Source organism: Colobus angolensis, unplaced genomic scaffold, assembly GCF_000951035.1.
Source record: "Colobus angolensis palliatus isolate OR3802 unplaced genomic scaffold, Cang.pa_1.0 Scaffold91, whole genome shotgun sequence".
Taxonomy (NCBI): Eukaryota; Metazoa; Chordata; class Mammalia; order Primates; family Cercopithecidae; genus Colobus; species Colobus angolensis.
The window spans coordinates 6,742,925-6,756,109 of record NW_012123043.1 but is presented as its reverse complement, the minus strand read 5'-3'; the positions used below and the strand labels follow the sequence as shown (position 1 = coordinate 6,756,109).

The 13,185-nt window shown below is 44.0% G+C and overlaps 1 protein-coding gene and 1 pseudogene across 3 annotated transcripts; one reads left to right on the top strand and one right to left on the bottom strand.

The window, feature by feature from the left end:
- The first annotated feature begins 365 nt into the window (after window positions 1–365).
- LOC105504412 lies at window positions 366–2,083 on the top strand (annotated as a pseudogene).
- A 2,137-nt stretch (window positions 2,084–4,220) lies between these two features.
- SNRPE (small nuclear ribonucleoprotein polypeptide E) lies at window positions 4,221–12,951 on the bottom strand. 3 transcript variants are annotated; one of them, XM_011931824.1, is made up of 5 exons: window positions 12,832–12,951; window positions 12,320–12,346; window positions 10,785–10,847; window positions 9,099–9,177; window positions 4,221–4,666 (listed from the first exon to the last, which is right to left on the bottom strand). In XM_011931824.1, the coding sequence occupies exons 1-5, from the start codon at window positions 12,883–12,885 to the stop codon at window positions 4,611–4,613; spliced, it is 279 nt and encodes a 92-aa protein (XP_011787214.1). In that variant the 5' UTR covers window positions 12,886–12,951; the 3' UTR covers window positions 4,221–4,610. The 3 variants fall into 3 exon arrangements, with proteins under 3 accessions (XP_011787214.1, XP_011787213.1, XP_011787215.1); XM_011931825.1 differs by having other exon boundaries at window positions 4,446–4,666; window positions 12,320–12,360; window positions 12,802–12,941; XM_011931823.1 differs by having other exon boundaries at window positions 4,442–4,666; window positions 12,320–12,944.
- Window positions 12,952–13,185: the final 234 nt, after the last annotated feature.

Below are 13,185 nucleotides of genomic sequence, written 5' to 3'. Positions count from 1 at the left end.
GGAGAATACTAGTAGGAAAAGGAGCAATTTTTTTTCTGTTTCTATACTGTTTGGATTTTGATCATAAAAATGTACTAACATGTTTTAATTTTTAATAATTCCATTGGATATAACTTTTAAGTTAATCTCCAGGTACTAACAGACTTAAGTCCTCAAGCTACCTTAAAAATAAAGTTTTGCAGAGCGCAGTGGCTCACACCTGTAATCCCAGAACTTTGGGAGGCTGAAGCAGGATTGCTTGACCTCAGGAGTTGGAGACTAGCCTGGGCAAAAAAAATTAAAAATTATCGACTAGATGTAGCTTCTCTATTCCCTCTCAAATCTCTGCCTGGTTTGGACCATCTGCCTCCACTCTTGCCCCTACCATGTTCACCAGGGTGACCCAGAAGTCCTACAAGGTATCCGTCTCTGGTCCCTGAGTCTTCAGCAGCTGCTTCTACATGAGTAGGCCCAGTGCCCACATTAGCTCCTCAAGGCTCTCCCAAGTGGGTAGCAGCAGTGCTTCTGGGGTGGTCTGGGTACCGGCCCGGGTCTGAGTGGAGGCTATAGCGGGGCCAGTGGTAAAGGGGAGCATCACAGCCATCATGGTGAACCAGAGCCTGCTGAGCCCCCTCAAGCTGGAGGTGTAACCCAACATCCAGGCCACGTGTACCCAGGAGAAAGAGCCAATCAAGACCCTTATCAGTAAGTCTGCCTCCATCACTGACACGATACAGCTCCTGGAGCAGCAGAACAAGATGCTGGAGAGCAAGTGTAGTCTCCAGCAGCAGCAGCAGACAGTGCAGAGCAACATGGACAACATGCTCGAGAGCTGTATCAACAACCTTCAGCAGCAGCTGTACATTCTGGGCCAGGAGCAGCTGAAGCTGGAGGCAGAGCTTGGCAACATGGAGAGGCTGCTGGAGGACTTCAAGAATAAGCGTGAGGACGAGATCAGTAAGTGTACAGAGATGGACAATGAATTTGTCTTCAAGAAGTTTATGGATAAAGCTTACATGAACAATGTAGAGCTGGAGTCTTGCATGGAAGGGCTGACTGATGAGATCAACTTCATCAGGCAGCTGTATGAAGAGGAGATCCAGGAGCTGCAGTCCCAGATCTTGGACACATCTGTGGTTCTGTCTATGGACAACAGCCACTCCATGGACACAGACAGCATCATCACTGACGTCAAGGACCAGTACAAGATTGCCAACCGCAGCTGGGCCGAGGCTGAAAACATATACCAGATCAAGTATGAGGAACTGCAGACACTGGCTGGGAAGCATGAGGATGAAGTGTCGCACAAAGACGAAAATCTCAGATGAACCAGAATATCAGCCGGCTCCAGGCTGAGACTGAAAGCCTCAAAGGCCAGAAGACTTCCCTGGAGGCTGCCATCACAAACGCCAAGCAGCGTGGGGAGCCTCCATTAAGCACAGCAATGCAGCTGGGTGCAGTGGCTCACATCTGTTAATCCCAGTACTTTGGGAGGCCAAGGCAGATAGATTGTTTGAGGGCAGGAGTTTGAAACCAGCCTGGGCAACATAGCGAAGTTCCCGCTCTACCAAAAATACAAAAATTAACCACTCTTATAACCCAGTCTAAAAAAAATAAATATTTAAAAATAATTTTTTTTTTTTTTAAAGATACCACCCCCAAGCTGGCGTACCACGAGCTGAGGACTGTCAAGCTGGCCCCAGACACAGAGGCTGCCACCTACATGAAGCTGCTGGAGGGCAACAAGAGCAGGCTGGAGTCTGGGATGTAGAACGTAAGTATATATATAAAGACCACCAGTGGCTACTCAGGTACACTGAGCTTGGCCTATGGGGCCTCACAAGCCCTGGCCTCAGCCATGGCTAGGTTCCAGCTTTGACTCTGGCAGGGACTCTAGCTCCTCTAGCCGCACCAGCTTCTCCAGGGTTCCTCCAGTGCTATGGTTGTGAAGAAAAGAGAGATGCAAGATGGGAAGCTAGTGTCCAAGTCCTCTGATGTCCAAGTAAAGGGCCATGGCAGCCCCTCCCAGCCCATCCCTTCCTGTGGATGCCCCAGAGCCAGTGGAAGAGGCCACTATGCAAGGGAACATAGGGAACAGGAGTGAATATAGCCTCGCCTAAGTGAGGCTCGGTCCTAGCCCTCAACCCACTCACGGAGAGAGTTTATTGCCTGGGGTACCCCCCTGGCCCGTGACTCCAGCTATAAAACAATTTGTTTTTTTTTTTTCCAAAATAAAGCCTCAACTACCTCTGCCATTTAAAAAAAAAATTGCCAGGCTTGGTGGTGTGTGCCTGTAGTCCCAGCTACTCAGGGGGCTGAAGTGGGAGAATCGCTTGAGCCCAGGAGGTCAAGGTCACAGTCAACTATGATTGTGCCACTGCACTCCAGCCTGGGCAACAGAGCAAGATTCTGTCTCAACAATAAAGTTCAAACAAGCATTTCCTCACAAAAGCATGCATCAGTAGATAGTTAAGGAAAATGCCTGTTACCCAGTTAACCTGAGATGCTACTAGGCTTACCCCACCATGACACTTTCCGGCCCATAATGCCTTAATCCAAATTAGAGGTACACTCTCTAATCCTGAAACTGTTGACAAGTGTGATATGACAAGAGTTGGTATCCCAAAGCACAATATCCTATTATTTTCAAACTTTTCCTTCTCCCTACCTGCTACTAATTGAACACTAGGCCCACATCAGCACTTTTCTTTCAGAGCCTGATTCTCTATTCCTCCCACCCCCACTTCAAGAACGCTATGAGGGTTAGGGGTGTCTATCACGACCCCCTCAGCAACCAACAGCCGTTCTAGAAAAGGTGACATAACCCAGGGCTGCCAACAAGAGCAGCTTCCCAGCAGGATGTTTTCGTAACCTTAATGAGGCAGAGAGCAACGCCTCCCGTAAATTCTGGTTGGAAGAAGCGATCTAGAGATGGTGGAAAAGTACAACTTAAAAAGCAAACACCACAGGCTCCAGTAGAGCAGGAAAGCAAGCAGGGATTTCTAAATACAGACCTCAATTGTAAGAGTTCACTGTACCTTAATTCTCACTATCATCATTTGCTTTGTCAAAAATAGAACCTTCCATGTCTTGATCCATTCAGAATAAGCCACAGCAGGCACAGCTCTGCTTCCACAGGGCAGCCAGGTCAGAAAGGCCACACAGGGAAATGGAAAAGGCAGCCAGCAGGTTTTCTCAGAGATTATACTCCTCTGGGCTTTTATCCTTCTTCCCAGCTATTCTGGTGCCAAGAAAGCTGCAGGGAGGTCTTTGCTCTGCTCTGAAAAAGCTTCAACTCAATCTTTTCACCAGCAGGGCTGAAGCAGTCTCAGGGCTGTAACTCCCTCTGCTGCCCAATGTTTTCTTTGCATGTTGTGATCAGTTTAATTAATTTCAAACTCAAATGTTAAAAGAACTAATTTCAAAATATAATCAAAAGAGCATGAGTTCAGACAGGAGGAATATAGATGGAATGCACGGTTCAAAGCTGGATACACTTCTGCATTCACCTACAAATCTCCTCTATCTCAGAAAGGATTTCTTTTATTCAGTTTCATGAACTGAAACTACAGTCTCCTTGACAGGCATGTAGAAAAGTAGGAGCCAGACTTCTTGGTCCTTCCTCACCCATCCTTAATAACAGCACTGCCTTTAGCAGAACTTAAAGCAGGCCTTATTCACCTTTCAAGATCCAATTTAAGTAGTACTTAGGATGAGGCATTAAAACTACCTGTTTACCAGTCTGTTTCACTGTATTGATTCAACACTGTGTCTAGCTAACAGCATATGCTCACTATCTATCTAACAGAATTCTAACTAGAACCATGTGCGATATTGGGGGAAGGGAAACCTGCCCACATAAGAATTCAACCAGAAATCACTGGGGGAAGAACCAAAATTCTTGAGAGATAAGAATAAGAGACAGGTGTGTTTCTCTAATATACCATTATTCTGCCTAACAATTTACCTACCAGCTGTGCTTGTGGTCCTTTTCAGATTACCAATCTCAGTCTCTTTCCTATAAACTCTTAACTCATTTTTAAAGTACTTGAAAGGCACTTCATTCTTTGCCTATACCCAAATACTTTTCACATCCTGATCTTAGTGATAAAATTCACAAAGACCTCACAGTGACTCAGAGTGTTGAGCAATACTGACCCAATTAAATAACGTATCCAACCTATTTAGGTTAGAAACTCTGGTATTCCAGCATCCAGAACCAGAAGTGATGAAGACATTTATTAGTGCAATAACCCCAATTTATTTTTATGAACCCTCCCCTTCTCCACCTCCCAATACTGGAAGCTTACCTGTCAGGCAGAATTCCTAATCTGCCTCAAAGACCTCTACAGGTCCAAGCTCTGCAAATACCAAGTGCTCAAGGCAACTGCCACCCTTCAGAAAACTAAAGTAAATACCAACAACGAATGGTGTTAGTGTGTAAAAAGTCTCTACTGATGAATAGGAAGAAGCAATGTAAATTTTTTAATACAAACAATCCCACAGCATTTATTACCATCTTGTATAACATAAGGCTAATCAAAACAATATGAATAATGTTCATATTGGACAAAGGACATCTAAAAACAAACTGTATTCTTCTCAACAATTTCTCACTTCATTGATCATTTCTAGTTGGAGACACTTTGTAGCAGAGTAATATTATCTCCTTTCAGCATGATCCGACCTGCAACACAAAAACAACAAAAGGCTATTATTAATAGCCACACACACAGATGTTTTACTCTCAGAATTTTGTATCCAGTTTTTGAACAATATTTTGAAAATGCTTTCTTATAAAAACATGTAAACATTTTCAAGTGTCCATATAGTGAAATGTTTTCTGGCTCCATTAGAATACACTTACCTTTTCAACAAACTAACAAAGGTAGATGATATTTCATGACAAGTATCATGTCTATGAACTAAGTCAACTCAATAGGCCTCATACAACATTTCCCAATGCTGAGTTTGTAAAAGTTTGGAAATGAGTTGTATGTCGAGTTTGGGAAATACAGCATATTATAACTCCATTCTTAAAGCTGTTAGTATATTAAAGACTCCACCCTATCTCTACTAAAAATACAAAATTAGCTGGGCGTGGTGGCGTGTGCCTGTAATCCCAGCTACTTGCGAGGCTGAGGCAGGAGAATCGCTTGAACCTGGGAGGCGGTGGTTGCAGTGAGCTGAGATCGCACCATTGCACGCCAGCCTGGGCAACAAGAGCAAAACTCCGTATCAAAAAAAAAAAACAAAAACAAAAAACAAAACTCCACCCCACAATAAACCTGTTTAAGTTTTACCCAAACTTTCCTAAGGTTATTTAAGACAATACTTTTCTGAGAAATCCATAAACATCTTCAGAAACACTGGTGTTCACTGGCAGAACAGTTTGAGACATGTTGATCAACTCCAACAGCAATTAAACTGTTCTACTTTCCCAGGCTTCTGCAGGTAATAATACTATTCTATTCTACAGGATGAATACTACCATGAGAATTCAACAGTTGGTAAATAATTTATAAATAATATGACCTCGGTGAGGCTAAGCTTGCCCTTCCTGGCAAGACATCTTAAAATCTGAAAAACCCAGCTGGGCATTGTGGCTCACGCCTATAATCCCAACACTTCAGGAGGCCAAGGTGGGCGGAATGCCTAAGCTTAGGAGTTTGAGACCAGCCTGGACAACACGCTGAAACCCCGTCTTCTACTAAAACACAAAAAATCAGCCAAGTGTGGCGGCACGCACCTGTAATCCCAGTTACTTAGGAGGCTGAGGCAGGAGAATCGCTTGAACCCATGAGGTGGAGGTTGCAGTGAGCCGAGATTGTGCCATGGCACTCAAGCCTGGGAGACAAAGCAAGACTCCGTCTCCAAAAAAAATGAAAATAAACCTAAAAAACCCAGGTTTTCATAAAAATAGTATAAGCAGGAAGAAGCTAGCAAAACACCATACTGCTTCTCAGAATCTACTTTCCACATATCTAGTATAGGTTCATGAGAATCCTGAGGGTCTGAAAGAGAGACACCTGAAACCCACCACTGATAAAAGTATTAGTGAGCGTTTAACAAATGAAGACAAAATGCCTAAATAAACCTCAAGTGAATGGGATGTTAATAGAAATGATTCAGTGTCTTGAAACCGTGAATCCTAAGACCATTCATCAACTGGGTTAAGAAATACCATTCATTGCCAGGCTTGGTGGCTCACACATGTAATCCCAGCATTTGGGAGGCCAAGGCAGGTGGACTGCCTGAGCTCAGAAGTTAGAGACCAGCCTGGGCAACACAGCGAAACCCCATCTCTACTAAAACACAAAAAATCAGCCAGGCGCGGTGGTGCACGCCTGTAGTCCCAGCTACTCGGGAGTCTGAGGCAGCAGAATTGCTTAAACCCGGGAGGCGGAGGTTGCAGTGAGCCAAGATCGCTTCATTACATTCCAGCCTGGGCAACAGAGTGAGACTCCGTCTCCAGAAACAAAAGAAAGAAATACCATTCATTGTTCAAGTAATTTTTAGTTTCTATTATGCGCCAGGCATTGAGTTAGGTACTGAGCACACTAGGGATCAAAAAAGACATGATTCATGCACTTATGGTGAAGCATCTCATAACAGGAGAGACATTAATAAAATAATTTCAATAATAAATGTTTTACTACAAACTCAGGGAGCACATAACCCCGCCTCCCCCATCCCCAGCAAAATCAAATTAAACTCTGAACTTTTTAGAACAGGGCTTCCTAACCCCTGGGCCACAGACCAGTACCAGTCCTGGTCCCTGTTAGAAACCAGGTCACACAGCAAGAAGTGAGCAGTGGGCAAGGTGGTGGAGCTTCATCATATTTACAGCCACTCCACATCACTAGTATTCCTGCCTGGGCTCTGCCTCCTGTCAGATCAGTGGCGGCCTTAGATTCTCATAGGAGCACAAAACCTATTGTGAACAGGGCATAGAGGGATCTGGGTTGCACACTCCTTATGAGAACCTAATGCCTGATGATCTGTCACTGTCTCCCATCAACCCCAGATGAGACTGTCTAGTTGTGGGAAAATAAGCTCAGGGCTCACACTGATTCTACATGATAGTGAGTTGTATCATTATTTCATTACATATTACAATGTAATAATAACAGAAATAAAGTGCACCATAAATGTAATGTGCTTGAATCATCCGAAAACCATCCCCCACACTCCGGTCCATAGAAAAACTGTCTTCCACAAAACTGGTCTCTGGTGCCAAAATGGTTGGGGACCACTGTCTTAAAAGAACTGATACTTGATCTAAAGACACAAGGAATATCATATACAAAGATTAATGGTTGGGCAAATGTGCAGATTCAAAGAACTGAAATAAGACAAGTGTTGCTAAAGCTCAGAAAGTAAGGCACAGTGATATGAGATGAGCAGAGGGAGATAAGACTAGATCATGAAGATCATTAGATTTGCAGAATCATTAGATTTTTTTTTATCCTAAGAGCAACAGGAAGTCACTGAAGAATTTCAAGCAAAGGGATGACATGTTCAGATTGGTGTTTTTAAAAGATGACTGAGGCCTGGAAAGCAAACTGGAGGTAGCTGCAGAGAAATCAATTAGTAAGCTGAATTGGAAACTGGTGCCATTCAGTAAGGCGGGAAATAATAATACAATAGCTCTAAACAGTGTGAGTTGGAATTGAGTTTGCTTTCTGATATGCTGACTTTAAGAAGCCTTTGAAACATTCAAGTAGAAATGGTGAATAGGCCCAGACTTGGGAGTCCCAAATTTGGGAGTCAATATACATAGATGGTAATTGAAGCTGTACTCCAGTGCCTAGGGAGACGATACTGAATGACAGGACGGCCTAGAACCAAGCCTGGAGCAACTCATTTAGTAACTGGGTCCCAAAGAATGAACATACAAGTCTGAAAAATAGCCAGATATGAAAAATAAAAACCCAAGTATAGTATCGTAGAACCAAGGTGTGATACTGCAAAATATTTATTTGGTCTTCAATCCCATACAACTCCTAAAATCCTTAGAATCTCTAAGGTGTTGCCTTTTTGTATGCTAATGATTGACTGACAGCCAGCAGCCCCTGCAAAGTTTCAGCATTGGAGCTGCTCACTGAAAGGACCAAGGCATTAGTGAGGTCAGACTTTCAGCCCCACCCTCCAACCCAGGGAGGAGGAGAGGAGCTGAAGGTTAAGCTGATCACCAATGGCCAATTTATTCAGTCAGGCCTACATAATGAAGCTTACATAAAAACTGAAAACAATGGGTTTCTGACAGCTCAACATATGGAGGTTCCCAGAGAGCAGTGAGCTTGTAGAGGGCACAAAAGCTTTGCATCCCTTCCTATATGCCTTGCCCTGGACATCTCTTCATCTGTATTCTTTGTAATATCCTTTATAATAAACCAGTAAATATAAGTGTTTCCCGGAGTTCTGTGAGCTGCTCTAGCAAATTAATTAAAACCAAAGGGGTCATGGGACCCAGTTAACAGCCAGTCAGTAAGAAGGACAGGTAAAACAATCTGGAACTGACAACTGGCATCTGGTGGAGCATCGAGGGGCAGGGAAGGCAATCTTGGGGATTGAGCCCTCAACCTCTGGAAATTGACACTATCTCCAGGTAGACAGTGTTAGAACTGAACTGAACTTGACGACTCTGAGCTGACGTCCACTGCTGAACTGACTGCTTGCTTGGTGTGTGGGGAAATACGCCCACACATCTGGTCGCAGAAGTCTTCTGTGTTAATTATTGTGAACTGAGGAAATAGAAAAATCTACTTGGGTTTCCCCCACCCCACTCAGACAAGGGAACAAAGCGCTTTAAGGAGGGAGTGGCCAACAGTGCCAAATGCTGTTGAGAGTTTAATTAAAATGAGGATTAGTACTGACCATTAGATTTAACACCACTAGTCTTTGGTTCCCTTGGTGAGAGCTCTCTGGGCAGAGAAGCCAAAATGGAGTGTGGTGAGAAGTGAGTGGTAGAGAATAATTTCAAAAGTGTACCACTACTCTGAATAATAACTTCTCAAATGCAAAGTAAATTCAAACATGAACTGAGTTGCAGGTCACTGAATTCTGCAAGTGAATACAACATTTCTAGAATTCTGTAAGACCACTTATATCCTTACCCAGTTGTTTTCTTGACTTTGTTTTAGAATGAATCTCTTCTGCATCATCTAATACAAGGTTCATATATTCATCAAAACCCTAGAAAAATAAACAAACTGTCATCGTCGAAGAAAATCACATCCAACCCATTTTAAATGAGTATACCTATGCAGATAAAAAATCCAACTAACTGGCCGGGCACGGTGGCTCAAGTCTGTAATCCCAGCACTTTGGGAGGCCGAGACGGGCGGATCACGAGGTCGGGAGATCGAGACCATCCTGGCTAACATGGTGAAACCCCATCTCTACTAAAAAAATACAAAAAACTAGCCGGGCGAGGTGGCGGGCATCTGTGGTCCCAGCTACTCGGGAGGCTGAGGCAGGAGAATGCCGTAAACCCAGGAAGCGGAGCTTGCAGTGAGCTGAGATCCGGCCACTGCACTCCAGCCTGGGCGACAGAGCGAGACTCTGTCTCAAAAAAAAAAAAAAATCCAACTAACTTCAAAGATTCACTCATCTCAAGCCCCGCACTCCACCTTCCACCCAAAGTCTTTTTTTTTTTTTGAGAAAGGATCTCACTTTGTCTCCCAGGCTAGACTGCAGTGGTGTGACCTCGGCTCACTGCAGCTCGACCTCCTGGGTTCAAGCAATTCTGCTGCCTCAGCCCCACCAAGTAACTGGGACTACAGGGCGCACCACCATGCCTGGCTACTTTCTGTATTTCTGGTAGAAACAGGGTTTCACCATGTTGCCCAGGCTGGTCTCGAACTCTGGAGCTAAAGTGATTCATCATGCTCGGCCTCCCAAAGTGCTAGGATTACAGATGTGAGCCACCGTGCCCAGCAAAATATTTAAAAATTAGCTGGACATGGTGGCGTATGCCTATAGTCCCAGCTACCAGAGGCTGAGGTGAAAGAATCACTTGAGCCAAGGAGTTCAAGATTGTAGTGAGCTATGACAGCACCTGGGTGACAGAGCAAGACCCTAACTTAAAAAAAAACATCACTTAGGGTAGCCTGCTATCCCTATTTAACCCCACTGAGCTCTATTCAGGTATCACCTAACCCACAACAAATAATTCCATTAGTCCCCACCCTCCCTAATTTCCTTTCTTCTGTCCCCTCTCTCCATACTAACATAGTTGCTCAAATATTTTTTTTTCAAATAATTTTTAAAAGTTAATTTTCAGCCAGGCGTCGTGGCTCATGCCTGTAATCCCAAGACTTTGAGAGGCTGAGGTGGGAGAATCACCTGAGCCCAGGAGACCAGCCTGGGCAACATAGTGAGACCTCGTCTCCATAAAAAATAAAAATTTAGCAGGCTGTGATGGTGCACGATTGTGGTCCTAGCTACTTGGAAGGCTGAGGCAGGAGGACTGCTTGAGCCCAGGAGGTTGAGGCCACAATGAGCCATAACTGTGCCACTGCACTCCAGCCTAAGCAACAGAACAAGGCCCTTTCTCAAAAATAAAATACAAATTTTCTTCTCAACACAGAGGAAAGAAAATGAATTAAAAGTTAATTTTCCCTATTAAAAATTACCCAATCCTTACCTATCAGCAATGAAAAAAGGCTAAATAGCGGCCCGTGAAAACCTTTGCTTAGCTTGGATCTTTCACTTTTTATATACTGTTCTGGCTAGTCACTTTCTGAGAAATCTTTTTCTATGACCAAACTGCTATGAGATAAAATTGCCTGGATACTCACAATGATACAGCCTTCTATCCGCATATTCACTTGCTCGTAGAGCCACACCTGAATCCGCGATCTCTGAAATAATCATAAAAGTGGAAACGTTAAAAAAAGAAAAATAAGGCCGGGCACAGCGACTCACGCCTGCAATCCCAGCACTTGGGGGAGGCCCAGGCAGGTGGATCACAAGGTCAAGAGATAGAGAGCATCCTGGCTAACATGGTGAAGCCCCATCTCTACTAAAAATACAAAAAAAATTAGCTGGGCATGGTAGCACACGCCTGTAGTACCAGTTATCAAGAGGCTGAAGCAGGGGAATCACTTGAATCCGGGTGGCGGAGATTGCAGTGAGCCGAGATCGCGCCACTACACTCCAGCCTGGGCAACAGAGTGAGACTCCGTCTTAAAAAAAAAAAAAAGAAAAGAAAAGAAAAAAAAGAAAAAGAAAAACAGGCCAGCTGCCTCGATTCACACCCGTAATTCCAGTACTTTGGGATGCCAAAGCAGAATAATTCGCTTTGCGGCCAGGTGTTCAAGATTAGCCTGCGCAACATTAAGCAAGATCTTGCCCCCTCCCCCGCCCTCCTCCCAAAATTGAAGTATACAAAACCTAACCATTTTGGTCAAACGACAAGAGAAATATGGCTCCTAAAAAAAACTGTAATGAATGTAAGTCAAGAGTTTTAACTAATTAGCCCATATCTAAGAATTATTCACCAGTAATAATAATCTCAAAGAGAATTTTCATTTAATAAGTTCTATATTGGAACTACATAACTTAATAATTTTCCTGTGATCTTGGGACTCGATATTTCTTACTGCTTCTGGTTTCAATCTATTTAAGAGTGAAAGTTTTTGACAGCATAGCACAAAGCAGCAATTTCTAATGACCAAGGGCTTATCTCCTGCAGCAAAATCCAGTTCCAAAACAAAGCTTTCTCATGTCACACACCTAACAACCAGGACAGGAGCCCTCAATTCAGGTGGTTAAAAATTATTATCACCCGAAATTAATGTTTTTCAGTTGTGTTGTCACATTATAAAATTTAAGTTGCTAAAGTTTCCCCCAAAGGAAAGTAGCTGCCACCAAATTCCTCTGAAGCTACCCCTTCTTTCTTTTTCCGTCTTTAAGTTTTCCAACAGGTATTAAACACCACCTCTTGACATGGTTTAAGTTGGTTGGGTTTTTCTTCCAATGTTTCATCCTAAAGGGGAGAAGTTCCAACGTTCTAGGCATAATCACTACTAACAAAACTACTGATGCCCAAATACCATGCTCAAGTCTGCTGATAATACTTTTTGGAATTAAAAAGTATTTTTGATCTTGCAAAGTAATAATACAATTCTTTGCATGTTGGGAAGTGGCATGGTTACACACCACTTCACCACATTAGTGCTTTCTCAGTACTCCTTCCCCTCGATTACCCTCCAATCTCCAGTTACATCTATTTTTAAATTCTAGAACACAGCGATTGCTCAGGTTAACACAAAAAACTAAATCAGTTCATCTCTTATTTAAAAAGTAGTTACGAAACAAGCAACTTACGTACATTTTGTAAGTATCTGAAGATGAGGTTCTGCACCACAGTGGCTAAGGAAAAAATAAAAAAGCAGCATAGACTCTGCTTCCTGAAACAACTGGACGACCCTGTTCCCGTCTCACCTTGGTATACTGAACGCGAGGTCTGGTGCTTACGCAAACAAAAAGTGCCCAGCTGGGCATTCATTATGGGTCTTCTAAAGATTAAAGAACATCTCTTCCACTTTCATTCCCCTGGAGTTTCCCGAAACCTTTAACTCCCGTTTTCACTCCGCACCTAAAGTTCTCTTCCCTCCTTTCGCTGCCTCCATTCCTGCATTCCCCACGGCAGGGGTCCACCCAAGACCACCTCCCCACCATCACGGTTCTTCAACTACCCGCGCTTTCTTCCAGTCTTGGTCGCCCCGGGGGCTCATGGGATGTGGATTCGTACTCCGCTACCCCAGGCCTGCTCTCAGTCTGCGCCTTCGCACCCCGTATTCTGGCCCGAACCTCCCAGTCCTAACATCCTGCGTAGGATACGATGGGCTGCACCATAACCTTCTGTACTTTCTGGCCCTGGCCACGGTACGCCATGGTGAAATTTCACAAAGAGCACAACCTCACGCAGCCTCTTGAGAGCAATTTCCGGAATAAAGAACCGGAAGCGGAAGTGTGCGAAGGTCACGAGGTGACAAGGGCGGTGCCTAGGAAATGCCCCTCTAGCCACTAAGTCACGTTTCTTCGCTGCATGGCCTCCGAGGGAGGCCAAACTGAGGCGGCTGCGCTGTGGAAGGTGGACCGGTCCTATAGCGCCACCTGGAGGCAGGCGGGAGGAGGTGCCTTCGGTTGCCGTGTCTCCAGTTTCTTTTCTTTTTTCTTTTTTTTTTTTTTTTT

Bases quoted from the DNA above. Each gene is read 5' to 3' on its own strand.
- SNRPE (XM_011931823.1), bottom strand. From the start codon at position 12,496: ATGAATGCCCAGCTGGGCACTTTTTGTTTGCGTAAGCACCAGACCTCG. The intron at 9,178-10,784 runs GTGAGTATCCAG...TTATTTTTCTAG, and splicing joins GGATAGAAGGCTGTATCATT to GGTTTTGATGAATATATGAA. The intron at 4,667-9,098 runs GTAAGGATATAA...TTTGTGTTGCAG, and splicing joins AAAGTCAAGAAAACAACTGG to GTCGGATCATGCTGAAAGGA.